Source organism: Salmo salar, chromosome 22, assembly GCF_965601325.2.
Source record: "Salmo salar chromosome 22, fSalSal1, whole genome shotgun sequence".
Taxonomy (NCBI): domain Eukaryota; kingdom Metazoa; phylum Chordata; class Actinopteri; order Salmoniformes; family Salmonidae; genus Salmo; species Salmo salar.
Window position 1 is genome coordinate 31663211 of NC_138312.1, and position 26775 is coordinate 31689985.

The 26775-nt window shown below is 43.7% G+C and overlaps 2 protein-coding genes across 2 annotated transcripts; both read right to left on the minus strand.

The window, feature by feature from the left end:
* Window positions 1-2: 2 nt before the first annotated feature.
* uroc1 (urocanate hydratase 1) lies at window positions 3-12514 on the minus strand. Its single transcript, XM_014167107.3, has 19 exons — window positions 12225-12514; window positions 7036-7166; window positions 6718-6811; window positions 6530-6589; window positions 6262-6390; window positions 5812-5873; window positions 5654-5720; window positions 5407-5550; window positions 5161-5249; window positions 4974-5036; window positions 4673-4852; window positions 4322-4419; window positions 3992-4064; window positions 3723-3912; window positions 3505-3603; window positions 3064-3163; window positions 2779-2860; window positions 2409-2508; window positions 3-2205 (listed from the first exon to the last, which is right to left on the minus strand). The coding sequence occupies exons 1-19, from the start codon at window positions 12348-12350 to the stop codon at window positions 2065-2067; spliced, it is 2028 nt and encodes a 675-aa protein (XP_014022582.1). The 5' UTR covers window positions 12351-12514; the 3' UTR covers window positions 3-2064.
* Window positions 12515-20468: 7954 nt separating this feature from the next.
* On the minus strand, window positions 20469-26002 carry LOC106583199 (protein transport protein Sec61 subunit alpha). Its single transcript, XM_014167106.3, has 12 exons — window positions 25858-26002; window positions 24943-25010; window positions 24763-24828; window positions 24587-24665; window positions 24209-24340; window positions 23989-24098; window positions 23552-23705; window positions 22385-22545; window positions 21999-22196; window positions 21240-21431; window positions 21000-21076; window positions 20469-20826 (listed from the first exon to the last, which is right to left on the minus strand). The coding sequence occupies exons 1-12, from the start codon at window positions 25862-25864 to the stop codon at window positions 20640-20642; spliced, it is 1431 nt and encodes a 476-aa protein (XP_014022581.1). The 5' UTR covers window positions 25865-26002; the 3' UTR covers window positions 20469-20639.
* Window positions 26003-26775: the final 773 nt, after the last annotated feature.

Consider the following 26775-nt stretch of genomic DNA (forward strand, 5'->3'; position numbering starts at 1 on the left):
CGTAAATGTGATATTTCCGTTTTTTATTTATAATACATTTGCAAACAATTCAAAAAAATGGTTTGCTTTGCCATTATGGGGTATTGTGTGTAGATTGATGAGAAAAACAAAGCAATTTAGTCCATTTTAGAATAAAGCTGTAATGTAACAAAATGTGGAAAAAGTCAAGGGGTCTGAATAACTTTCCTTATGCACTGTACATCAAAGAACACCATGTTAACTCATTGTTTTCAATTGATGATTGGCAATAAGACTTGTATATATACAGTTGAAGTCGGAAGTTTACATAAACCTTAGCCAAATACATTTAAACTCAGTTTTCCATCATTCCTGACATTTAATCCATGTAAAAATTCCCTGTCTTAGGTCAGTTAGAATCACCACTTTATTTTAAGAATGTGAAATGTCAGAATAATATTAGAGAGAATTATATATTTCAGCTTACATTTCTTTTATCACATTCCCAGTGGGTCAGAAGTTTACATACACTCAATTAGTATTTGGTAGCATTGCCTTTAAATTGTTTAACTTGGGTCAAACATTTCGGGTAGCCTTCCACAAGCTTCTCACAATAAGTTGGGTGAATTTTGGCCCACTCCTCCTGACAGAGCTGGTGTAACTGAGTCAGGTTTGTAGGCCTCCTTGCTCACACACGCTTTTTCAGGTCTGCCCACAAATTTTCTATAGGATTGAGGTCAGGGCTTTGTGATGGCCACTCCAATACCTTGACTTTGTTGTCCTTAAGCCATTTTGCCACAACTTTGGAAGTATGCTTGGGGTCATTGTCCATTTGGAAGACCCATTTGCGACCAAGCTTTAACTTCCTGACTGATGTCTTGAGATGTTGCTTCAATATATCCACATAATTTTCCATCCTCATGATGCCATCTAATTTCTGAAGTGCACCAGTCCCTCCTGCAGCAAAGAACCCCCACAACATGATGCTGCCACCCCCGTGCTTCTCGGTTGGGATGCTGTTCTTCGGCTTGCAAGCCTCCCCCTTTTTCCTCCAAACATAACGATGGTCATTATGGCCAAACAGTTCTATTTTTGTTTCATCAGACCAGAGGACATTTCTCCAAAACATACAATCTTTGTCCCCATGTGCAGTTGCAAACCGTAGTCTGGCTTTTTTATGGAGGTTTTGGAGCAGTGGCTTCTTCCTTGCTGAGTGGCCTTCAAGTTATGTCGATATAGGACTCGTTTTACTGTGGATATAGATACTTTTGTACCTGTTTCCTCCAGCATCTTCACAAGTTCCTTTGCTGTTGTTCTGGGATTGATTTGCATTTTTTGGACCAAAGTACGTTCATCTCTAGGAGACAGAACGTGTCTCCTTCCTGAGCAGTATGACGGCTGCGTGGTCCCATGGTGTTTATACTTGCGTGCTATTGTTTGTACAGATGAACGTGATACCTTCAGGCATTTGGAAAATGCTCCCAAGTATGAACCAGACTTGTGGAGGTCTACAATTTCTTTTCTGAGGTCTTGGCTGATTTCTTTTGATTTTCCCATGATGTCAAGCAAAGAGACACTGAGTTTGAAGGTAGGCCTTGAAATACATCCACAGGTACACTGCCAATTGACTCAAATTATGTCAATTAGCCTATGAGAAGCTTCTAAAGCCATGACATAATTTTCTGGAATTTTCCAAGCTGTTTAAAGGCACAGTCAACTTAGTGTATGTAAACTTCTGACCCACTGGTATTGTGATACAGTGAATTATAAGTGAAATATTCTGTCTGTAAACAATTGTTGAAAAGTTACTTGTGTCATGCACAAAGTAGATGTCCTAACTGACTTGCCAAAACTATAGTTTGTTAACAACAAATTTGTGGAGTGGTTGAAAAACAAGTTTTAAGGACTCCAACCTAAGTGTATGTAAACTTCCGACTTCAACTGTATGACATACATGATCAAGTGATCATCTTGGTTCTGCTCTTAATTCAGGACAATCTGGTATTGTGAATGGTGGTGTGGATTGACACAATGAATATTCTGTGTGTGTCCTTGATCATGCTACTCCTTGTGACTAGCTAGCTGTGTTGTGAGCAGTGTGCTGATCTAGCCCTGCAGGGCCCTGTCTAACACATTTTCGTCCTGCACAGGGTAGGGCATAGTGACTCGAAGCTGCCTCTGCTCCTCCATGGTACGCTGGATGGTCTCATAGGCGTTGGAGTTCCCCGACCAGCACCGACGAGCCACCTGCAGGGATAAGGTGCCAGGGAGTTTTATGTCACTCGAGTATAAAACATGAATCCTTTATTAATAGGATCTGTGACACAATGGGATTTATATTACATGCAGCCTTTCAACCTATTCTGTCATAATAATTCTAAGAACAGTATTTGTGAATAGATATCCAAGACAGCTTCCCCCTTCAGTCCCCATCATCACCCCTCTCTCACCCCATTTGAGACGTCCCAGTTGAGCATCAGACTGGCTCTCTTCGCTGCCTCCTCCGTCCCGTCCAGGAGCAGACCAAACCCTCCGTTCATCACCTCACCCCTGGAGAGAGACAGGAGACAGACAACGCAGTCTGACTGAGCGGAGGAGGGGACATGACTGGGGCTCTAAACTGTGATTAGGTAACTTCAGGGGGAAACAAAAACGTTGAAAGATTGTCCATCCATGAGAAAGACCCCAACATTTTGGTTGTCACAGGCACAATGTTTCCTAGTTAGTAATTGTCTTATAGGTTTTGGTCTCATAGATTTTTGTGTGCTATCCTATCCTTCTTTCTTCCTTCCTATCCCCAGTTTGAAACTCAGATCTTACCAGCCGACCCCTCCACCGTTGTGCAGGGACACCCAGGTGGCTCCTCTGAATGCATCGCCTACGAAGTTCTGGACCGCCATGTCTGACAGGGGGCAAGACAGGCACACAGTCACACAGTCACACAGTCACAGTCACACAGTCACACAGGCACACAGTCACACTTACACATACCCGGGTTCAGTCAAAGTGGATGATTTCTAGCCATCTAGATTAACACACTGACTAATATAATGATGATCATGACAAAATAATGTCTGTCTAAATGATGAGTGTACTCTAGTGTACCTGCACAGAAGGCAGAGCCGTCGTACACATTGGAGGTCTCTCTGAAGGGACTGTCTGTTCCACTGACGTCATGGTGGTCTCTACTGATGACCACAGGAGCCTGGACAGAAAACACACACAGTGTCACTGTGTCTGTTTGCATACTGCTAGCTCACTGCTGGTCTCCAGGACCTGGAGGAGAAGGTAGGCTAAGTGGTGAGCACACACACACACACACACACACACACACACACACACACACACACACACACAAACACAAACACACACACACACACACACACACACACACACACACACACACACACACACACACACACACACACACACACACACTCTATCACCATAGATTTACCTACCCACTGACTGGACACCAACCAAAACATATAATTTTATATGAACATATAAACAACCATAACATAGAGATGGGTAAGTAAGACTTACCGAAACTCTCCTATCAGCAATAGCTTGATTGATGGCCAAGGCAATACACACACGGCCTTTCTGGTCTGAGTAGAGGATTCTGGCTTGGGAGCCCACCACCTACACACAGAGAACATTCAGAAATGGCATTGGCGGTTGTATAATACATTTCTTATTTATCTAGTATCAGGATGTTAATGATTAACATCGTGTCTTATATGTGTCCTATTAATTAATACCAGGCTGTGTTTTCCGGCCTCACGGATCCAGCGGATGTTGTCGTTGTACTGCTGTCGCACACGCTCAGTCACATTGGCGCTGATCTCCTCCAGGACAGTGGCGGCGATGTCATCAGTCAGTGTCAGGTCACGGGGGTCACCGGAGGTGCAGACCCAGCGGAATGGTCCGAAGCCCAGGGAGAAGATGTCACTGCAGAGTGGTCAAGGGTTAGGGCCAAGAGTTTGACCTGATCATGTGACCTGACCAGAAAACTCACCCTGTCACTCACCCCATGATGTGTTGGACGTAGGATGGGTAGCGGAACTCTGTCGCTCCACCTCCCTCCTTCTCTACCTCCGCTCCTGAATAAAGAGAGATGAACACAAACCTAGATGTTATCAAACTGAAGAGGACTGTTGACGTCACTAGACATGCTGTGTTCAGTCTATTCTTCAGCATGTGTATTGGGACCTTAAAGTTACCCCTTAGCATTAACCACAGATCTTGGATCACATTACCTTACTCCCAATGCTAATATTAACCATTAGGGGGGTGATATAATATCCGACCCTGTGTCAGTGAATCAGTATGGTGGTGGTGGTTTAACTGTAGGACTCACCTGCTCTCTGGGCCTCCAGGAGGAAGGCGTTGCCATAGTCCCAGAAGAACATCCCTGCCTCAGACAGCTTGTTGATGGCAGCTACCTGTCTACAAAGGCTGGGGGAGAGGACGGGAAGACCACCACAGGTTAGAGAACAACCCCCTCAACCTTAACCACAAACAGATCAGGGGTCTCCAACTCAATCATGGTCATTCTTGATGAATAGTTGATTTGCTGAATCAGTTGTGTGAGTTGTGACTGGGATGGAACTATAGTTGGCACACCCAGTAGCTCTGCAGGACCAGAGTTGGAGGAGACCCCTGAATTAGACCAACTGCCTTCAAAAAAGGTACAGCATCAAAGTCTAACCTCTCATGGACCATGGTTTTGAAGCGTGCTGGGTCTGTGGCCATGAGCTGGTTGGCCTGGTGGAGGCTGAGCTGAGCTGGGTAGTACCCTCCACTGAAGGGGTTGTGGAGGGAGGTCTGGTCTGAGCCCAGGTCCACCAGCAGCTCTCCTGTCCTCTCATACTCCGTCAACAGACGCTCCCTGGCAGAGAAGGAAACAAGGGATCCCAAAGGTATTTACACTAATAGTGACTGAGGTGTAGATGCCCAATACAGACATGGTATTACTTAAGTCCAGCCCTTGGTTGACATCCCATACTTACCATAAGTCCACAATGTTGCCATGGTAACCCAAGCTGAGGGGAGTCTTGGATCTCTTGGCTTCTCTGTAGAATACAAAATCAGAGGGACGATCTGATAAATCACATAACGTAAACACACAGGTGCTAAAGTCATGACGTGTGCCCCGTGTATGTGTGTGTGTGTGTGTGTGTCTTTATCTGCAATTACCTAATGCGTTGGATGCAGTGTTCTATGTCACTGGTGACCTCCATTAACCAGCCTTGCTCATGTCTCTTCCTCAGGGGCACCTCATCTACCTAAACAGGATCCATGCAAAACACAATCACATATCACTTTAAAACACACCCCAAAGCTCTCCATCACACAAAAACGAAACAGACATCGCTACCATCACATAGGTAGATTAACAGCAGGGAGGGTGTTATTGGCCAATAACAAAGTAAACACACTGACCTCGGCAATGACCCCCACACAGCCAGCGATGACAGCAGCCTTGGCCTGTGCCCCGCTCATGCCCCCCAGCCCCGATGTCACCAACACCCGGCCCCTCAGGTCATCAGACCCCAGATACCTCCGCCCTGCATTCAACACTGTCAGCTAAAGAAGGAGGGAGAGAGAGAGACGGGAAGGAGAGGAAAGACAACGTCAATGTGAGTTTCAAAGGGGATAGTGCCCTCTACTGTTGACTGTGAGCACTTACCATGGTGCCATGGACAATCCCCTGAGGCCCAATGTAGCAGTAGCTACCAGCAGTCATCTGACCATACCTAGGAAAACAAACAAAAAACACATCTTTGGGGGGTTAAAAAAAACTATGAATGGGTAAAAAAAAGTAACTGGGTTATATTTGTTACTTACATTGATACACCCAAAGCAAACATCTTCTCATACTGCTCTCTGGAGGAGTAGTTTGGAATGACCTGAGAGGGAGCGAGAGAGAGGATGGGAGGATGATGGCAGAGGGAAGGAGGGAGATCAAACTGGGAAAAACCTAAATGGTAACGCCAAATCAGTATCTAACTGAAATGCTGTAGAGCACAGTCTTAGAAAATAAGGTGCTATCTAGAATCTAAAAGGGTTCTTCGGCTGTCCCCATAAGAGAACCCTTTGAAGAACTATTTTTGGTTCTAGATATAACCATTTTGGTTCCAGCTAGAACCCTTTGTGGTTCTATGTAGAATCCTTTCCACAGAGGGTTTTACCTGGAACCAAAAAGGGTTCTACTATGGGGACAGCTGAAGAACCCTTTTGGAACCCTTTTTTCCAAGAGTATAGTGAGGAGAGGCGGAGGGAGGGATGTGTGGTTACCATGCCGTTGGTAATGATAGCACGGGGGGAGGAGGGCAGGCTGGGGAACAGCCCCGCTGGATGACCACTGTACATGACCAGAGTCTGCTCCTCTGTCATCTCACTCAGGTAGTACATCACCAGGCGGAACTACACACAAACACACATACGCAAAGATATAGAGCGATTCATTCAATTCTGTCTCCACACGGTACAAATAAAATTACACACACATTACCATACACAGATATCTACATAATGCCATCATAATTGCATGTTCTGTGCTTACCTGGGCCCAGTTACTGAACACCTGTCCATTTCCCCCATAGGTAACCAGCTCCTGGGGAAACTGGAGAGCAGAGCATGGGAAGATGATAAAGCAGCCATAGATAGCGTGACTTAGGTGGATTAATACATTGTTTTAGTTAAATAAAATAAAGTGAGCTGTTGTGTACAGTATGTGAGAGTGGTGGTTACCTGGGCAACTGCATGGTCCAGGTTGTTCATGATCATGAGCATGATGGAGGCAGCTTGGCGTGTACGACAGGGGTACTGATCTATAGGGTAGGCCCTGAGGACACACGCATGCCCGTGCAGTACACACACACACACACACACACACACACACACACACACACACACACACACACACACACACACACACACACACACACACACACACACACACACGGACTGATCAGGGTGTGGTAGACCATATCATGGCATCAACAGATAAAGAGGAATACTACAGATGGGGAGATGAGAGGTGGTGTTAGGTGATTATATTGTACGCACCTCATATGTATGAGGGGGCAGAAGCGGTACATGTAGATGTGTCCATACTGCCTGAGCTCCTGGGCAAATTCAGCAGCCAGGATGTTGTGGTGGGAGGGGGGAAAGTAGCGCAGGACATTCCTCAGGGCCAGCTAGAGAGGGGGAGTTGATGAGGGGGTGAAATAGGAGTTCAGAATGGGGTGGCCCTCTTCTTCTTTTGCATCCTTTTCCCCCCTAACTTTCTGGTCCTTTGTGTTTCACTCCCCCTCTCTATCCATGAAAGCACTCACTCTTATCTCTCTTAATCATTGACAGTGCCCTTTGCTCCCAGTCCTGGCAAACATTAGCGAAGCTGATAGAAGGTTCTGAGGGGATGAACCAACACTGTCTCCTACCCTTAAGCCAAAACATTCCACTGTGCTGAGTGTGTGAACTGTGTTTTATTGATCCCAATAGATTGAATAAAATAATTCACATGCACTGTGCATTGTTGGTTACTGTGTCCTCAAGTTTCTCCAACAGCATGTGGATACAACATTCCACAAGCTTGAATCTCAACCCCTTCAGCTTTAAAGATTCACTCTCAACAAGTAATAAAACAGTGGGTATGATTTGACACATTAACTGCCAATTCCTATCTTTATTACATTCACAATCACTCTACCTCTGTCTGGATCAGGTAAGACAAGCGAATGCCTTTTTATAGTGACAAAATGCAAACTACAACAAAGATGTGGGGATATACACTGAGTATACAAAACATTAAGAACACCTGCTCTTTCCATGACATAGACTGACCAGGTGAATCCAGGTGAAAGCTATGATCCCTTATTGATGTCACTTGTTAATAAATCCACTTCAATCAGTGTAGATGAAGGGGAGGTGAAAGGTTAAAGAAGATAAAGATTTTTAAGCCTTGAGACAATTGAGACATGGATTGTAAGATGGCGCCGATAGAGATGGCAGCTTCGCTTCAAGTCCTTAGGAAACTCTGCAGTATTTTGTTTTTGTATGTATTATTTATTACATTGTTAGCCCAGAAAACATTAACTGTTATTACATACAGCTGGGAAGAACTATTGTATATCAGAGAGATGTCAACTTACCAGCACAAATACCACTACTGTCACGACTTCCACCGAAGGTGGCTCCTCTCCCTGTTCGGGCGGCGCTCGGCGGTCATCGTCGCCGGTCTACTAGCTGCCACTGATCCTTTTTTCTTTTTCGTTTGGTCATGTCTGTTTTGATTGTTCACCTGTGTCTTGTTTAGGTTGTTTAGTTTGGGTATTTATTCTCGCTCTACCCACTTTGTTTTGTGTGGGTTTGTTTGCGTTTTCCCTGTCTGTGGTTTTGGGTGGCGTTTATTGTTGTTCATTTTTCCTATCAGGTGTTTTTCCCGAGACTTTGTTCTAGAGGATTTTTGTGGACTGCATTTTTGTCTGTGCCTGTAGAGTTTTGATGAACTGTAATAAATACGCTTTCTCCATATTTACTCCTCTCCTGCGCATGACTTCTACACCCACCTCTCGTAGAGAGTTCTGACAACTACGACCAGGAATACGACTTTCCCAAAGCAGAACCTTTGTCTGCACCTCCTAGGGCATTTGAACTGATTCCAGAGGCCGACCCAAAACAATGCCATCGGAGGAGAGGGTGCTGAAGCGGTCTTCTAGTGAATCTTCGGATGTGCGCACACCAACACACCGCCCACCCATTGCTCTCTAACATACAGTTAGGGCAAGAGTTGCTTTTCAAAGCGATATCCGGGATTGTAACATACTCTGTTTCACGGAGACATGGCTAGCTGGGAACATGCTGTCGGAGTCCGTACAACCAACGGGATTTTCAGTGCATTGCGCTGACAGGAACAAACATCTCTCTGGTAAGAAGAAGGGCGGGAGTGTTTCATGATATAATCATTACTACATACAAGCACTCAAGTCCTTTTGTTCACCTGACCTATAATTCCTCACAATCAAATGCCGACCGTATTATCTCCCAAGGGAACTCTCCTCGGTTATCGTCACAGCCGTGTATATACCCCCGCAAGGGGATACCAAGACGGCCATCAAGGAACTTCACTGGACTTTAGGCAAACTGGAAACCATATATCCTGAGGCTGCATTTATTGTAGCTGGGGATTTTAACAAGGCTAATCTGAGATCAAGGCTACCTAAATTATATCAGCATATCGATTGCAGTACAGGAGCGAGTAACACACTTGACCACTGCTACTCTAACTTCCGCGATGCATACAAGGCCCTCTCCCGCCCTCCTTTTGGCAAATCTGACCATGACTCCATCTTGTTGCTCCCCTCCTATAGGCATAAACTAAAACAGGAAGCGCCCGTGCTTAGGTCTATCCAACACTGGTCTGACCAATCAGAATCCACGCTTCAAGATTGCTTCGATCACGTGGACTGGGATATGTTCCAGGTAGCCTAAGACAATAACATTGACGTATACGCTGACTCGGTGAGCGAGTTTATAAGGAAATGTATAGGAGATGTTATACCCACTGTGACTATTAAAACCTTCCCTAACCAGAAACCGTGGATTGATGGCAGCATTCGCACAAAACTGAAAGCACATACCACCACATTTAATCATGCCAAGGCAACAGAAAACATGGGAGAATACAAACAGTGTAGTTATTCCCTCCGTAAGGCAATCAAACAAGCAAAGCGTCAGTATAAAGACAAAGTGGAGTCACAATTCAACAGCTCAAACACGAGACGTATGTGGCAGGGTCTACAGACAATCACGGATTAAAAAAAGATAACCAGCCTCATCGCGGACATTGACGTCTTGCTCCCAGACAAATTAAACAACTTCTTTGCACCAACATGGCCCGCTAACTAAGACTGTGGGTTCTCCTTCTCCATGGCCGACGGAGTAAAACATTTAAATGTGTTCACCCTCGCAAGGCTGCCGGCCCAGACGGCATCCCTAGCCATGTCCTAAGAGCATGCGCAGACCAGCTGGCTGGTGTGTTTACGGACATATTCAATTAATCCCTATCCCAGTCTGCTGTCCACACATGCTTCAAGATGGCCACCATTGTTCCTGTTCCCAAGAAAGCTAAGGTAACTGAAGTAAATGACTATCGCCACGTAGCACTCACTTCTGTCATCATGAGAGACTAGTCAAGGATCATATCACCTCCACCCTACCTGTCACCCTAGACCCACTCCAATTTGCTTACCGCCCCAATAGGTCCACATACGATGCAATCGCCATAACACTGCATACTGCCCTATCTGGAAAAGAGGAATACCTATGTAAGAATGCTGTTCATTGACTACAGCTCAGCATTCAACACCATAGTACCCTTCAAACTCATCATTAAGCTTGAGACCCTGGGTCTCGACCCTGCCCTGTGCAACTGGGTCCTGGACTTCCTGACGGGCTGCCCCCAGGTGGTGAGGATAGGAAACAAAATCTCCACTCCGCTGATCCTCAACACTGGGGCCCCATACGGGTGCGTTCTCAGCCCCCTCCTGTACCCCCTGTTCACCCACGACTGTGTGGCCATGCACACTTCCAACTCAATCATCAAGTTTGCAGACGACACTACAGTGATAGGCTTGATTACCAACAACGACGAGACATCCTACAGGGAGGAGGTGAGGGCCCTCGGAGTGTGGTGTCAGGAAAATAACCTCACACTCAATGTCAGCTAAACAACAGAGATGATCGTGGACTTCAGGAAATAGCAAAGGGAGCACCCCCCTATCCCCATCGATGGACAGCAGTGGAGAAGGTGGAAAGTTACTCTGTGTACATATCACCGACAAACTGAAATGGTCCAAGCACACAGACAGTGTGTTAAAGAACATCAACATCAAGGGACTGAAAAAATGTGGCTTGTCACTAAAAACCCTCACTAACTTTTACAGGTGCCCAATTGAGAGCATCCTGTCAGGCTGTATCACCACCTGGTACAGCAACTGCACCGCCCACAACCGTAGGGCTCTCCAGAGGGTGGTGCAGTCTGCACAACGGATCACTGGGGGCAAACTACCTGCCCTCCAGGACACCTACAACCCCAGATGTCACAGGAAGGCAAAAAATATCATCAAGGACAATAACCACTCAAGCCACTGCCTGTTCACCCCACTTCCATCCAGAAGGCGAGGTCAGTACAGGTGATCAACGTTGGGACAGAGAGATTGAAAAACAGCTTCTATCTCAAGGCCATCAGATTGTTAAACAGCCACCACTAGCACAGAGAGTCGGCTGCCTACCTACAGACTTGATATCATTGGCCACTTTAATAAATGGAACACTAGTCACTTTAATAATGCCACTTTAAGGGTGTTTACATATCTGGCATTACTCATCTCATATGTATATAATGTATACTGAATCCTTCACTATCTATTCTTTACTATCTATTGCATCTTAGCCGCTCTGTCACTGCTCATCCATATATTTTATATTTATATATCCTCATCCCATTCCTTCATTAGATTGTGTGTATTATGTTTTGTTGTGGAATGTGTTAGATGTTAGGTTTTGTTGTGGAATTGTTAGATATTACCTGTTAGATACTGCTGCACCATCGGATCTAGAAGCATAAGCATTTTGATACACTCGCAATAACATCTGCTAACCATATGTATGTGACCAATAAAATTTGATTTGATTTAATTGTGATTGTGTGCCATTCAGAGGGTCAATGGGCAAGACAAAATATTTACGTGCCTTTGAACTGGGTATGGTAGTAGGTGCCAGACACACTGGTTTGTGTCAAGAACTGCAATGCTGCTAGGTTTTTTCACATTCAACAGTTTCCCTTGTGTATCAAGAATGGTCCACCACCCAAAGGATCTACCCAACTTGACACAACTGTGGGAAGCATTGGAGTCAAAATGGGCCAGCATCCCTGTGGAATGCTTTCGACACCTTATAGAGTCCATGCCCCGACAAGTTGAGGCTGTTCTGAGGGCAAAAGGGGGGCGGGTTTGGTATACTCAGTGTAGATGTATAATCATCTTGTGAAGATATGCATCTTTGGTCTAGTTTACTACTAACATACCACATTAAAAGCATTATGGTTTCACTCATAGAAAAACAGAGAGGCCTTAAAAGCAAAAGTACTTATCAGTATTGCAATACTCAATCTGCAGATAAATCCCTGAGTATGACGTCAATGCTCGTTGACACGTTCTGCATTCAGAGATGTGACAATATGTCTGTGGACTCACCCTCTCCTCCTCTGGAGTGAGGTTGGGCGTCCTGACGGGTGCATGTGGCACACTGGGGTCCCGGCCCCGATTGGATGGCATGGGGTCCAGAGGCAGGCCGCTACACAACTCCTTCAGGTTTGACATCCTGTCCACTGTGTCCTGTCACACTATGGGGGATTTAAGCAGGATCAGAGGAGCGACAAACCCAGAGAGACACACAATGTCTGGGAACGCAGGAAAAATGGGCACGCAGCTCTGTAGCTCACTGCTGACCACTGTTTATCAGAGTAAAGGGTCTGTAGTCTGTGGGACAGCTACCGGTATAAGATTGAGATAAGGGTCACCCTCCTCTCGCCACTTCCATTGGCTATCTGGCCTCTTTCCCCTCCTCACCCCACCAATAGCAGGGCAGAGCCAGAGAAGGGTGTGTGGTAATAATTTATTTTCTAGTGAACATGATGTGGCACACGCTTCAGTCGACAAACACTGGGGATGTATCCCAAAAGGCACCCTATCCCTAAGTAGTGCATTACTTTTGACTAGAGCCAGCCTTATGGGCCTTATTCAAAAGTAGTGCACTACTTAAGGAATAGGGTTCCATTTAGGACACAAACTGGCACTGACCTCTGACCTCTCAGCTAAAACATGTAACTCAGTTACACAAAATAAAAACACTCACATGCGCTTCTCAGAACCTTTGGCCAGGCCCATGTTACCCCCACTCAAACACACCTTAATAAGGAAAATACAATGGAACCACCTATAATAATAACTAAGTATTAACCACAAAAAATAGGTTGCTTGAGAATTAATAAGGGTAGGAAGCAATTATGTCCAGGATGCAATCAACTTAAAAACATTTTCTTCTTCATTTCACCCCCCAAGAAATGTCATGGTTACCTGTCTTCATCATTTAGCATGCACATGCTCAGAACTGACAAGGTTCCTTTCTGTAGAAGTAGTCAGTTTACAGCCACACACTGCTGATCCAGAACTCAAGGCCAGTTGAATGGAGTTCAAATATAGATTGTGTTGTAATCCTTAAGAGTCCACCCGTGAGTCAATCTAAGTAACATAATAAAGAAATCCCCATCAAAATCCGTCAGTTTAAGCTAGAGATATCATGTTTTTTGCATGGTCTGCGTCTCAATCCACCGCATCAGCATATGTCAGCCTTCCGCATCTGCAGTGGATGGTGGCCGAGCTACAGCAGTGTTTGTCAGACCGTGAGACATCCCGAAAGTCTGTCTTCTCACGAAAACGTACAAATCAACTTGCAAGATTGCCAGCCAACTAGCCTCCTAACGTTAGCCCTACTAGCTTGCTAATGTTAGCCCTACCAGACTGCTAACATTACGTTATCACTGAATGAGTCAGCCAGTTGCTATCAACACTTAGTTTGCAGCTACATTAAAATAAACCAACGTTTTTGGAAAAACATAACGCCATCTAACCAGTTATCGAAGAATGTTAGCTTTATGCAGTTATCTTAGCCAGCAAGCTAGCCAGCAAGCTAACATTGGCTATTTAGCCACCTAGCTATTAGCTTAACCAGCCTAGCCAACCACCATGGTTATGGTTGTCAAGCTAGAGCCCAACTACTGGAGACCAGCTAGAACCCAATTAATGATACACAACTAAAACATAAACAAAGAGAGAGCAGAGACTTACAGATTGATGGCTGGGGCCCATCCATGCAGTGCAGGCTGAGTTAGCAACCAAAGCGAGGGGGAGGCGGTGCTTCAACGGGCCGATAGAGAGTCAGGGGAATCCTGAAAAAAATATCCAAAATAGATAGATTCCAGATGTCAGTCAGCTAGTGCTCTAGCACTAAGCCAAGGTGGAAAAAGTTACAAAACTCCCGAAGCCTACTTCACAGAGAACATGACGAAAAGTTTACAAAACTAAAAGAACAGACGAGGTACTAGACAAAGAGAAGCAGGTATGAATTTATCTTTCATTTTGAGCCCATGTCAAGAAGGCACCAGAGCCTACCGTGCTAAAGGGTTCCCACTAGATAACACAGCACAATGTCTGTGAAGAGCATGAGGTGTGGCTAACATTAGTCAGCTTGAGCTAGCTACAGAGATAGCACCGAGTAGATCCTACATATGATGTTGAGAAATAGTACATTGTGGATAGTTTAGAAGATATCCGGAAATAAGTTAATAAATAGGTAATAACCCCAAAACATAACGATGTTTGTACTTATAGGTAACCAGATCATGACTACAACTAAGTCTTTGACCACACTGTGTTGTTACATTTGGTATTTTGTGTTTTATTAGTATCCCCATTAGCTATTGTGATGGCAGCAGCTACTCTTCCTGGGATCCACACAAAACATGAAATAATACAGAACATTAAGAGACAAGAATAGCTCAAGGACAGAACTACATACATTTAAAACATAGCATTATATAGATATTATATTCTCCCCTACATAGCCTACATATCAGTACATACACACAAAATACCTAGGTCAAATAGGGGAGAGGCGTTGTGCGGTGAGGTGTTGCGTTATCTGTTTTGTTTTTTTTTAAAACAGGTTTGCTGTTCACTTGAGCAATCTGAGATGGAGTTCCATGCAATCATGGCTCTATATAATACACTACGTTTTCTTGAATTTGTTCTGGATTTGGGGACTGTGAAAAGACACCTGGTGGCATGTCTGGTGGGGTAAGTGTGGGTGTCAGTGCAGTGTGTAAATTGACTATGCAATCTATTTGGAATTTTCAACACATGAATGTTTCTTATAAAAACAAGAAGTGATGCAGTCAGTTGCTCCTCTACTTTTAGCCAAGAGAGACTGGCATGCATAGTATTGATATTAGCCCTCTGATTACAGTGAAGAGAAAGATGAGCCACTCTGTTCTGGGCCAGCTGTAATTTTTCTAGGTCTTTCTTTGCAGCACCTGACCATATGACTGGGCAATAATCAAGATAAGATAAAACTAGACCCTGCTTGACTTGATTTGTGGAGTGTGGTGTCAAAAAAACAGAGCATCTTTTTATGACGGACAGACCTCTGCCCATCTTCACAACCATTGAATCAATATGCACAAATTGGGGTATTGTTGTATGGTGGTATTGAACCTTTTGTGTTGTGGATATGTGGTGGTGTAGGGATGTTATGTGATGTACTGTTTTATCTTTAGCTCATTCATTACAAACATAGTTCAACTGATTTATCTTTTGTTTTATATGTAAAGTGGGTGCTTTGGTGTGTTTGGACCCCAGGAAGAGGAGCTGCTGCCCTGTTTTGACCGTGACAGTTTACAATCCAAGGCGACACCAAGTAATTTAGTCTCGCTCAACAGCCACATTATTCATTACCAGATTCAGCTGAGGTCTAGAACTTAGGGAATGATTTGTACCAAATGCAATGTTCTTAGTTTTAGAGATATTTAGGACTAGTTTATTACTAACCACCCATTCTAAAACTGACTACAACTCTCTGTTTAGGGTTGCAGTGATAGCTGTGGTTGCTGACACGTATAGGGATGAATCATTAGCATACATAGATACACAGGCTTTGTTTAATGCCAGTGGCAGGTCATTGGTAAAAATGAGTAGAAGGCCAAGAGAGCTGCCATGCGGCATGTTTATCATTAGAGAAGCATCCATTAAAGAAAACCTTCTGTGTTCTATTAGATAGATAGCTCTAAATCCACGATTTGACAGAGGTTGAAAAGCCATAACACAAGTTTTTTCAAAATCAGGTCATGATCAATAATATAAAGGCTGCACTGAAATCTAACAGTACAGCGCCCATAACCTTCTTTTTTATTTGAACCAATAATCCGTAATTTGTGTCGATGCAGTACATGTTGAGTTCCCCTCTCTATAAGCATGCTGAAAGTCTGTTGTTAATTTGTTTACAGAGAAGTAGCATTTATCTGGTCAAACACTATTTTTTACAAAGTTTGCTAAGAGTTGGTAAGTTGATTGGTCGGTTGTTAAAACCAGTAAAGGGTGTTTTACCATTCTTGGATAGTGGAAGAACTTTGGCTTCCCTCCAGGTCTCAGGACAAACATTTTTCTCCAGACTCAAATAAAATAAATAAAAAATAGAAATATACTCCGCTACCATCCTCAGTAGCGTTCCATCTAAGTTGTCAATACCAGGTGGTTTCTCATTATTGATGGACAACAATACTTTTTCTACATTACACACACTAACTATATATACTATTTCATGTAAGTAGATTAGGTAGACAATATAGGGTATGTTTTTACAGTGATTGTATATTTATAGATAGGCTGAGTGATTTTATTGGAGCTGGATTTGGTGGATGCGTAGTTGGTCAAGAACAATATTCTAGCATGGTGGTGTAAATGGTGTTTCATAAAGAAAGTATGCATATTTTTGCCATGAAATAAAGTTGAGGAAATCGAAGCCTTTGCAGCATGAATGGAGAATGTTTTAGGTTTCCAACTGGTCCACAAGGGATAAGACTGTTTTGCCGGCTGCATACAAGTCATTTGGACGGTAAGATGAACTCAATATCGTCATCTGCTGCGCTTTGGGCTATACGTAAAGTAAACGTTAGGCTACCTTCCTCCTTGACCAGGACATTTCTTCGATGTGGTATCTATCTCTGCTGTTCTAGGTGTCAATGTGGTCCCGAGTTTCCTGGAGATAAGTTTCACAACTAGGTAGCTAACACACAAGGTTTGTGAGTAACTTAATTGGGGAGAACTGGCTCGTGGTAATGGCTGGAGGGGATCAGTGGAATGGTATCAAATACATTAAACACATGGTGAATTGCCATTCCATTTGCTCCGTTCCAGCCATTATTATGAGCCATCCTACCCTCAGCAGCCGCCACTGGTTTCTAGCTCCTTCATATTGTTCTGACTAGAGGGAGTACAGCTACGACCTGAAGTGACTTTTTCATAGCAGGTTAGGATCATTTTTACAGCAGGTTAGGAGACTTAGGTTAAGGTTAAGAAAAGGGTTACAGTACACTGTTTTTGTATTGGTGCATCTGATGACGTCAGCACAGAGTTTCTCAACCCAGAGGCGCAAGATCGCGAGACTTCCGGGAACCCAAGCAGACCAGGCCGGGGTTTGAGAATTCAATGAGAAGTCAATTTTTCCTTAGTTGTTCATTTTCTCGAAATCTAAAGGCACAACCTAGATTCGAGCCAATGTCTTATGTAGTTGAACATGTTATTACTCCAACCTCGTGAAAGTGACAAACTGGCACGTTTTATTTCTGTAAAAAAACAACTTTACATAAAATGATTTGACGGCATGCACATGCACAGTTCGGCGCAAGACGACGTTACTAACATCCTCTCGCGCCGGTGTGTTTCTGCGCATGAGCTCAGCTAGCCAATGTCACCATGACATCGTCTACAAGGGTGATCGGGATGTCTATTGGAGAAGCAGTTTCTACCTATCTTGTACTGTCACAGATAGAACAATAAACCAAAATACGAAGCATCTGGTTGGCGTTTCCACTCAATACCAAATATGGTGATGAGAGGAAGCCCAGTTGCCGGCAGTGGAAGAAGATGGAACAAGATGGATTTTGGCTGACATTCTGCTCCTTTTCTCATCGATTAAACTTTTGATCTCAATACATTTCTGTTTCCAAAACTAGAATCTGTTACTAACAGAGTGGACTACGTTTTGTAGACTTTACCCTTTGCCAAAGTTTAAAAAAACGGAGTTATTTAGGAGTGCAAGGGCGAATTGAATTAGTACACATGCGCACTTCATTGAGTAGGCGTTCCCTAACGGAAATATGCAAATATATGCTAGAATGAGCCAAAAGCATCTTGTTAGCTCGTGCTTGGCTCTGCCTGCTCTTGTCTGCCCGCCTTGCTTGCTCCGCTATGATTAATTTGCTTCCATTGGAAACGACAGGCTGTGGTCTATCTTGGCTTAGTAATACAAATCTTAGACGGCAGGACATAAGAACGAAGGACCCCTTTTATCTGCCTCTCTTAGTTCCTGATGTAATTCGTAGTGAACTGTCACACTGATAGAGAAGGGGGTAGCTGCATCTCAATATGGCGACCAGAGTATCAAATCACATTTTATTTGGTCACATATACATATTTAGCAATGTTATTGCTGTATTGTAATTCACAACAATCCACGCAAATCTAATAGTAAAATAATGGAATTAAGAAATGTCTAAATATTGGGACGGACAATGTCGGAGTGCCATTGACTAAAATACAGTATATACATATGAAATTTTAGGGCTCCTGAGTGGCGCAACAGTCTAAGGCACTGCATCTCAGTGCAATAGGTGTCACTACAGTCCCTGGTTTTATTCTAGGCTGTATCACATCCAGCCATGATTGGGAGTCCCATAGGGCGGTGCACAATTGGCCCAGCGTCGTCTGGGTTTGGCCGGGGTAGGCCGTCATTGTAAATAACAATTTGTTCTTAACTGCCGTGCCTAGTTAAAAAAAAGGTAAAAATGAAATGAGTAAAACACTATGTAAACATTATTAAAGTGACTAGTGATTCCATGTCTATGTACATAGGGCAGCAGCCTTTAAAGGTGCAGGGTTGAATAACCGGTTGGAAGCCGGCTAGTGATGGCTATTGTCATGACTTGCCCTTTTAGGCGAGGATCATAGGCCAGATCCCCCCTTCTCTCGCTCTCTCTCTCACCAGTTTTATGACGGTCATAAATACCTAAAGGAAAACTCTCTCCCACTCTTTCAGAAATGGAAGTTAAATCCCTTTGTTACGAGAGAGAGACGTTGCAGTACGGTAAGATCAAAAGGTTGAATAATTAAACAATATTTCTGTAATCCAAACAGTTGGATACTTGGGTACTTAAAGAACAATCATGTCGAATTCTTTACTAATTTGTGATGTAACTAAGGACAGTAGAACAACATAACTGCATCTCTGAGTGTGTATATTTCCCAGTGATCAGATTCACATCTAGATGTTGTGGACTTATATTAGATTAAATTATTTGTCAGAAGATGTAATGTTAGCCTTCTAAATGAGATAATTATTTTTCATATGAAGTCTTAACCGGTCAGTGACCACACCCACGTGAGCACAGACATTACGACGAAAGGAGGGAATGCCCCTTTTTCCCCTCGAGTGCTTATTAAATAGGACTTGTGACAAAATGTACATTAGGCCAGCGAGGCCGACAACGTGAGCTGAAAGGTACAGAATGGCTAGAAACTCAAACATGCAACAGAGAACAAGAAAATCTCTACAGTCTTCACACAAAGAAAATACTAAAACTTTCCCCAAAATGAGTTTTTATTGACAAAAATTGTTTTTCTGCCCAGAATACATTTGTTCAGAACAACATTCTTACATATAAAAAAAGAAAGTTATTTTACACTGTAGATGAATTCAATGCATAGTATATATATATACAGAAAACCAAAATTCACGGTGTGAAAGTGTTTAATACTGTCATGCTCAAAGCAGACAATAAAAATAAAAATAAATCTTTCCTCACCCAACAAAATGGGCAAAAAGGTATGAATGTGGCATATAAGTACGATTACATCTCCCTAAACGTACACCACCTCCCTTCAGCCCAGTTTCAACAGAGAGGACCTATGAGTGGTTCACTTGATAACTCTTCCAATGCACACTTTCATAAAAAGTAAACACTTGACAAAGCTGCACCACATTCTAAGAGCCCTACGCTCCACTTTCTGATCCTACAGTATTATTGGAGCGCGGCTTTAAACAGTCACATGTCTGGCGGACAAACATGGTTATATTCTGAGATTCTTGACCAAACCTTCCCTTGCTACTCAATCAGAGAAATGAGTGGCCATCAGGTCAAAATCTGATGGCCACTCAAAAGAACATACCAAAGAGCCCAGTTGTGAAGGTACACTCTACATTCACGCCTATATCCTCCAGGTAATTGAGGCGATGGAATTTAAGCAGAAAACCAAAGCATTCCTATGTATACTGTGTTGGGTGGATGAAGTCAGTCCAGTAAGAGGGACTTCTCATCCCAGTGCAGTATACATGCTTGTATACTACAGAGCCGTTGTCACAGTCTGAAAAGGGACAACACCTCCACCCCCTCATAAACGCTTGTGGATCAGACCATTTTAATAGATATGAAACACTTCAGATGACCCTGAGGAGGCTAACCAGTCTCAGGCAAACTGGTACAGAGCGGTTGATCGGAGTGTTGTGAATGTCAGGATGTAGTCAGTCCTACCACTTCACTACACACACACACCATTCTGTTTGGGCTGAACCTCCTGTAGGCCATGTCAGGGGACATGCCAGAAAGCATCCGGAAAATGACACAGGAGAGAACAGATTCATTGTGCAGATAAAAAAAATCTAAATGGAGATAAAAGAATGTGAATAATAAGAGTTTGGTAGGACTTGGTCTGATCTGGGGCATGTCCATGTGCATTAAGAGGGTTGCTTCGTCACAGGTGTTGCAGCCAGGTGTCTGACTAGAAGAGCAGTGCTCCCATGCTGCCCACTTCACTCTGCTCCTTGACAAAGATCTCAAAGTACTGGTAGATGATGGTGACGGCCAGCAGGATACCGGTGCCTGAGCCAATAGCACCCAGGAAGTCCGCCATGACAGATAGACCGCCGATACAGAGACCACCAAAGGCCGCCGCTGTGGGGATGTACCTGGAAAGCACAGAGGCAAGATTCCAGCTTGATACAGAAGGCAAACTCAAGTAGTAGCGCACCAATCATTACCTGAAGAAAGCATGTTTGGAAAAGTGTAATATTAAACCCTGTTAAATTAAGACATGGATTGTTGTGGCTAAAAGGTTATAGTTTTGACTAAGATAGTTTACCTGTTGAGTTCATGAACCATGGAGGTCTCTCTGTGTCCCCTCATCACCATCTGCTGCTCCTTTAGCTGCTTAGCCACCTGCGAAAGCAAACACACACTCATGGATTACATTACATAACACATGTACAGGTCCTCTACACCCAGACAGCCCTAGACATTTTAGGAGATTCCTACATCAAAATTATGAATTTATGATGACATAGTCTAAGAAATGTACAGCACATGTGGTAGAAGGACTTACATCTTTGGCAGAAGAGCCAGACACCTCGATCCAGGTCTTGGAGAAGAAGGCACAGGAGCCCAGCATGAAGCAGATGTAGATGGCAGCGTGGATGGGGTCGTCTAGGACCGAGCCAAACGACTCCGGGGGAGAGAAGTAGTAACAGAGCCCACCCACTGGGTAGGCACGAGCTGGACCGCCTGACGATGTGTCCTACAAACACACAAGTCTGGTCAGCTTATACATTCTGTGTTGCTGGATATGTTCAAATCTAATCAGATTTGATTGGTTGTGTACACATATTTTGCAGATGTTATCACAGGTGTATTAGCTCCAACAGTGCAGTAATACCTAACAATACATGCAAATCCCCAAAATAAAAATAAGGAATTAAGAAATATTAGAATGAGCAACGTCAGAGTCCGGAATATAAATATATAGTGTAATGTATAAGATGGTGTGTATTGACATTATGGACAGTATATAGATAGAAAGGTGTGTACAACAGGTAGTTATATATGATGAGTCTTGACTATAAAATACAGTGTATACACACATGAAGTGGGTAAAACAGTATTTAAACATTATTAAAGTGACCAGTGTTTAATGACTATGTACATAGAGCAGCAGTCTAAGGTGCAGGGATGAATACCGGCTGGTAGCGGGCTAGTAACAGTGACTTAAGTTCAGGGTACTGTGTGGATGTTAATGTGACAAACCCTGAGTTTAGAGTTGAGACATGGTAGTTCAGGGAAATGGTTTAAAATGGTGTGTACTTACAGACCAGGTGCCCAGCAGGTTAACCAGGAAGTTGCCACTGAAGCGAGTGGAGAGCATCTGAGAGATGACGTACAGGTTGGACACAAGGGCAGACTGGAGGATGATGGGAATGTTGGAGGTGTAGAAGAGCTTGATGGGATAAGTGTTGTACTGGCCACGGTAACGGGCAGACTTGATGGGCAGGTCCACCCTGAAGCCCTGTAGAGAGACGGGAGGAAGAGAGACATGGTAAGAGAGGGTAGAACATACCCATATCATAAATATTTAATGTCTAAATGGTCATTAATAAAACGTTTAAAAAAAATTATGCAATGTGTTGTTTTCTGACAATAACAAATGTGTTCAACTCCTTTAACAGGTTTTAAGAAAGAAAGACAGTTACTGACCTGGAAGTATATGACTACACCAAAGACGAAAACGGTGGCGAGGAGGTTCAAAAGATTTGGCAGGTTCTGGCGGTAGAAGGCCTCTCTCAGGGCACGCACTTTGTCTGTTCGCGTGGCCAGCAGGTGGAAGAGGGCAATGATGGCTCCCTCAAACTCTGTACCTAAACACAAGAGACTAAAACATCAGCCTCACATCTAGAGTCCACCTAAACTAACCTGACCCTTGGGGTTCTTCTCAAGTCCAAGTCGATCTATAGGAGCCATAGTTGTGTGGGGGCTGTGCTTTGGCAAAGTGGGTGGGGTTATATCCTGCCTGTTTGGCCCTGTCCGGGGGTATCATCGGATGGGGCCACAGTGTCTTCTGATCCCTCCTGTCTCAGCCTCCAGTATTTATGCTGCAGTAGTTTATGTGTCGGGGGGCTAGGGTCAGTCTGTTACATCTGGAGTATTTCTCTTGTCTTATCCGGTGTCCTGTGTGAATTTAAATATGCTCTCTCTAATTCTCTCTTTCTGTCTTTCTCTCGGAGGACCTGAGCCCTAGGACCATGCCTCAGGACTACCTGGTATGATGACTCCTTGCTGTCCCCAGTCCACCTGGCCGTGCTGCTGCTCCAGTTTCAACTGTTCTGCCTGCGGCTATGGAACCCTGACCTGTTCACCGGACGTGCTTGTTGCACCCTCGACAACTACTATGATTATTATTATTATTTGACCATGCTGGTCATTTATGAACATTTTAACATCTTGACCATGTTCTGTTATAATATCCACCCTGCACAGCCAGAAGAGGACTGGCCACCCCTCATAGCCTGGTTCCTCTCTAGGTTTCTTCCTAGGTTTTTGGCCTTTCTAGGGAGTTTTTCCTAGGGAGTTTTTCCTAGCCACCGTGCTTCTTTCACATGCACTGCTTGCTGTTTGGGGTTTTAGGCTGGGTTTCTGTACAGCACTTTGAGATATCAGCTGATGTACGAAGGGCTATATAAATAAATTTGATTTGATAGTTGGTCTTATGTGAAATTACCACTTGCCAGGTATTATCTCTGATAGTGGAAATTAGTGAGTCTGTCCTAAATGTACACCCAGACAGGGCACATCATTTTCAATGCCTCAGTTTAGCCCGTGAGACCGGCTGTCCTTCTCCCACAGCCGTCTGCTCTGGTGTCTTACCTCTGCCAGTGTTGACAGTAGTGGGGCTGAAGGCCTTCCAGACAATTGTCTCACAGATGTTGGTGGCAATGAACAGGGAGATACCAGAGCCCAGACCATAGCCCTTCTGCAGCAGCTCATCCAGCAGCAGCACGATTAGACCTGCCACAAACAGCTGGAGGGGGAGACAGGTGAGTTAGAGACCGAGACAAACCACTCACACTGGAGGCCTGTTTGACTTCCTTTAAATAGACCTTTTCTTCATACATTCATTGAAGTAATCGGAGAAGGTTGGATTGGTTAAAAAGTAGGATGTGAACCTCGCTTTAAAATTATCCAATCACTTACAGATTCATAGTGATAACCTCTGAAAAGGTAGCAAGAAAGGAGTATTGGACCAAGGCCTGAATCTGAGGGGGGGATAAGAATATGACAGAGGGGTGGAGTGGAGGGCTCACCTGGATGATGATGAGCAGACAGATCCCAGCGCCCATATCGGAGGGGTCTCCGTACATTCCAGTCATCACATACACGATGGCCTGACCAATGGTGATGATCATACCAAACACTGTAGGAGATAGCAATGGGTTAGAAATGATATGGCCTCATTCACAGTAATGCTTAAACTTGACAGAATTAGGTCAAACTAAGAACAAGAAGTGGGGATTGTGGTCTTACATTTCTGTGCGCCGTTAAAGAGGGCCCTGTCTTTGGGGGTGTCTCCCACCTCAATGATCTTAGCCCCGGCCAGGAGCTGCATGATTAGGCCGGAGGTGACTATGGGAGAGATACCCAGCTCCATCAGGGTACCTGGATGGACAGGAGAGACCCAGGGGACGTTAACGGGAGAGCAGAGCCATAGAGTTGTTCAGCCATTCAATCAGAAAAGATACCAATTACACACTCAAGTCATTCATCATTCACTCAAGACTATCAATTCACACACTCAGTTACTAATTGACTCATTCATTGCCATGTCCGTTGATTGATGTATCAATTCACAGAGAGATTAATTTATTCACTTGTTGTTTCTACATTGCAAAAGTGACAACCCACCTCTGTTGGAGGCCAGAATGACTCTCATCCAGTAGAAGGGATCTGCAGAGTCTGAGGACATGATGCCAAAAAGGGGAATCTGGAGGATAGGTGACAGACATTCAGGCGTGAGTTTTTATTCTACTCAATTAAAATGCTAGAAAAGAGAGTGTGTGAACAATACAGCAGATATTTACCTGGCAGCACACAAGGAAAATGAAGAGAGTGATGGCTGTCCATAGTACCTTCTCTCTGAACTGGATCTGTTGAACACAGCAATTACAGTGAGACATGGAAGCAACAATGACAGCAGGCACAACAGAGGTTTATACAGTTGAAAGTAAAACATACTTTTCTTCATAAAGTAAATACTGTACCTTTCTTTCAGGTTTCTGGATTTCAGGTAATACCGCGCAGAACGGCTTTATTACCTCCAGGAATTTGACTGAAAACAGACAAAAGGAGGGATGTTATTCAATAGACTCGCCATAATAAACATAAATCAAGACCAGTGAATGACCTAACAATTTATAGGGGGACGTGGCATAGCGGTACATACATAGGGGATTGGATCTTCGCCTATAAACTAAGCGAATTCACAATGAAAACAGATCTTTCTATACACAATTGTTAATCCAATTTAAAACATTTAACATACCAGCAAATGTGTTTCAGTAAACATGTACTGCTTATGATACAAGATATTTAAACCCGTGTCAAACACCGGCTGTTTGCTATGCGTCGTCATCACTAATCTGGATGTGTTGGTCTGCATCCAATATAGCTAACATTAGCTATACTAGCTAGATAACATTACATGTTAACTAGTATGCCGTAGAAATCATGCTCCGAGATATCAATTACCATGTAACATTGGTTGATATATAGTTATCAATGTAACGTTAGCTGACTGGACATAATAAAAAGTAGTTCACATCTGTACAGCTAACGTTAGCAAACTAGATAGTTAACGTTAGTTAGCAAGTGACACTGATAGCCAGCTAACGCGTTAGCTAACTAGCTAGCTCTTTTAAACTTCCGTTTCTTGACAACTGACAAAACTAGCCATTTTCATGCAGACATTGCTGTTGAAGACAGGAGTTAAAAATATGCTTGAAACAAAGACCACTTGTCATCCAGCTAGCTAACAGTTAGCTCTAGCTACAATGAAAATGGCCTTAGATCCAATCATTGAAAAATGACATAGCCTGCATCGGATTCATCAAAAGTTCCCCGATTATATGAAATCGTCCTTTACTTTAGCTAGCTACTTTAGTCTGGGGGATACTCACTGCCCATGATGATTTCTCAAGCGTTACGATCTTTGAGTGTGTGATCCTTATGTGTCAATAGGTCTCTCCAGCTTTCGGTCTGACTACCGGCGAAACGCTCTACAGCTGAGAAAGAAAGCGCTTTAGAGACACGTCAACACTACACAAGCAAAGATAGAACAATGAAACAGATATTTCACTGGATGTATAAATGTGAAGCATCCGGTTGGCGTTTCCACTCACTACCAAATATGGTAGCGAGAGGAAGCCTACTGGCGCGCAGTGGGAGAAGAGGGGATGAGGTTGATTTTGGCCGACATTCTGCACATTTTCTCATCGATTAAACATTTGATCTTAATGCAGTTTTCTGTTCCCAAAATCGGTTATGAACAGGGCGGGCTACGTTTTCTAGACCTTACCCCTTGCAAAAATAGAAATCGCGCTGTTTAGGAGTGCAAAGGCTAATGTAGTTATTGCACACGCGCATTTCACAGAGTAGGCGTTCCCTGACGGGAAATATGCCGCTATATACTAGAACGCGCTAATGCACGCTTGGCTCTGCCCCATCCTTGCTTGTTCTGCCCACTATGACGAATTTCTTCCCATTGGAAACGACAAGCTGTGGTCTATCTTGGTTTAGTTATAAAAAATATTTGACACAAGCGCTCCAATAGAGACGGAAGAGGAAGCGAGACACACACTCGTTTTTTTCCCTGGTTCAATGAACTAAATAATACCAGACCCAGCTACTATGGCATTGGTGTCACACCCAGTTAAGTAGACCGGAACTAACCTTTTTTTCAATGGTTAACGGCATCCAATAAATGTTTCATTACCGCCACGTACTAGACTGGAGTATAACTCCCTTATACCTTGCTTAAAAAAAAATAATAATACAAAATTACGAAATAAATCAACGAATATCCTAACATCTAACCT

Coding starts and splice junctions, on each gene's coding strand:
- LOC106583199 (XM_014167106.3), bottom strand. Junction 24,341..24,586: donor CATTCTGGCCTCCAACAGAG/GTGGGTTGTCAC, acceptor CTGTCCATCCAG/GTACCCTGATGGAGCTGGGT. Junction 22,197..22,384: donor GTGTAGTCATATACTTCCAG/GTCAGTAACTGT, acceptor GTCTCTCTACAG/GGCTTCAGGGTGGACCTGCC.
- uroc1 (XM_014167107.3), bottom strand. CDS start 12,350: ATGTCAAACCTGAAGGAGTTGTGTAGCGGCCTGCCTCTGGACCCCATG. Junction 5,037..5,160: donor CACTGCATCCAACGCATTAG/GTAATTGCAGAT, acceptor TGTATTCTACAG/AGAAGCCAAGAGATCCAAGA. Junction 2,509..2,778: donor AACGGTGGAGGGGTCGGCTG/GTAAGATCTGAG, acceptor GTCTCTCTCCAG/GGGTGAGGTGATGAACGGAG.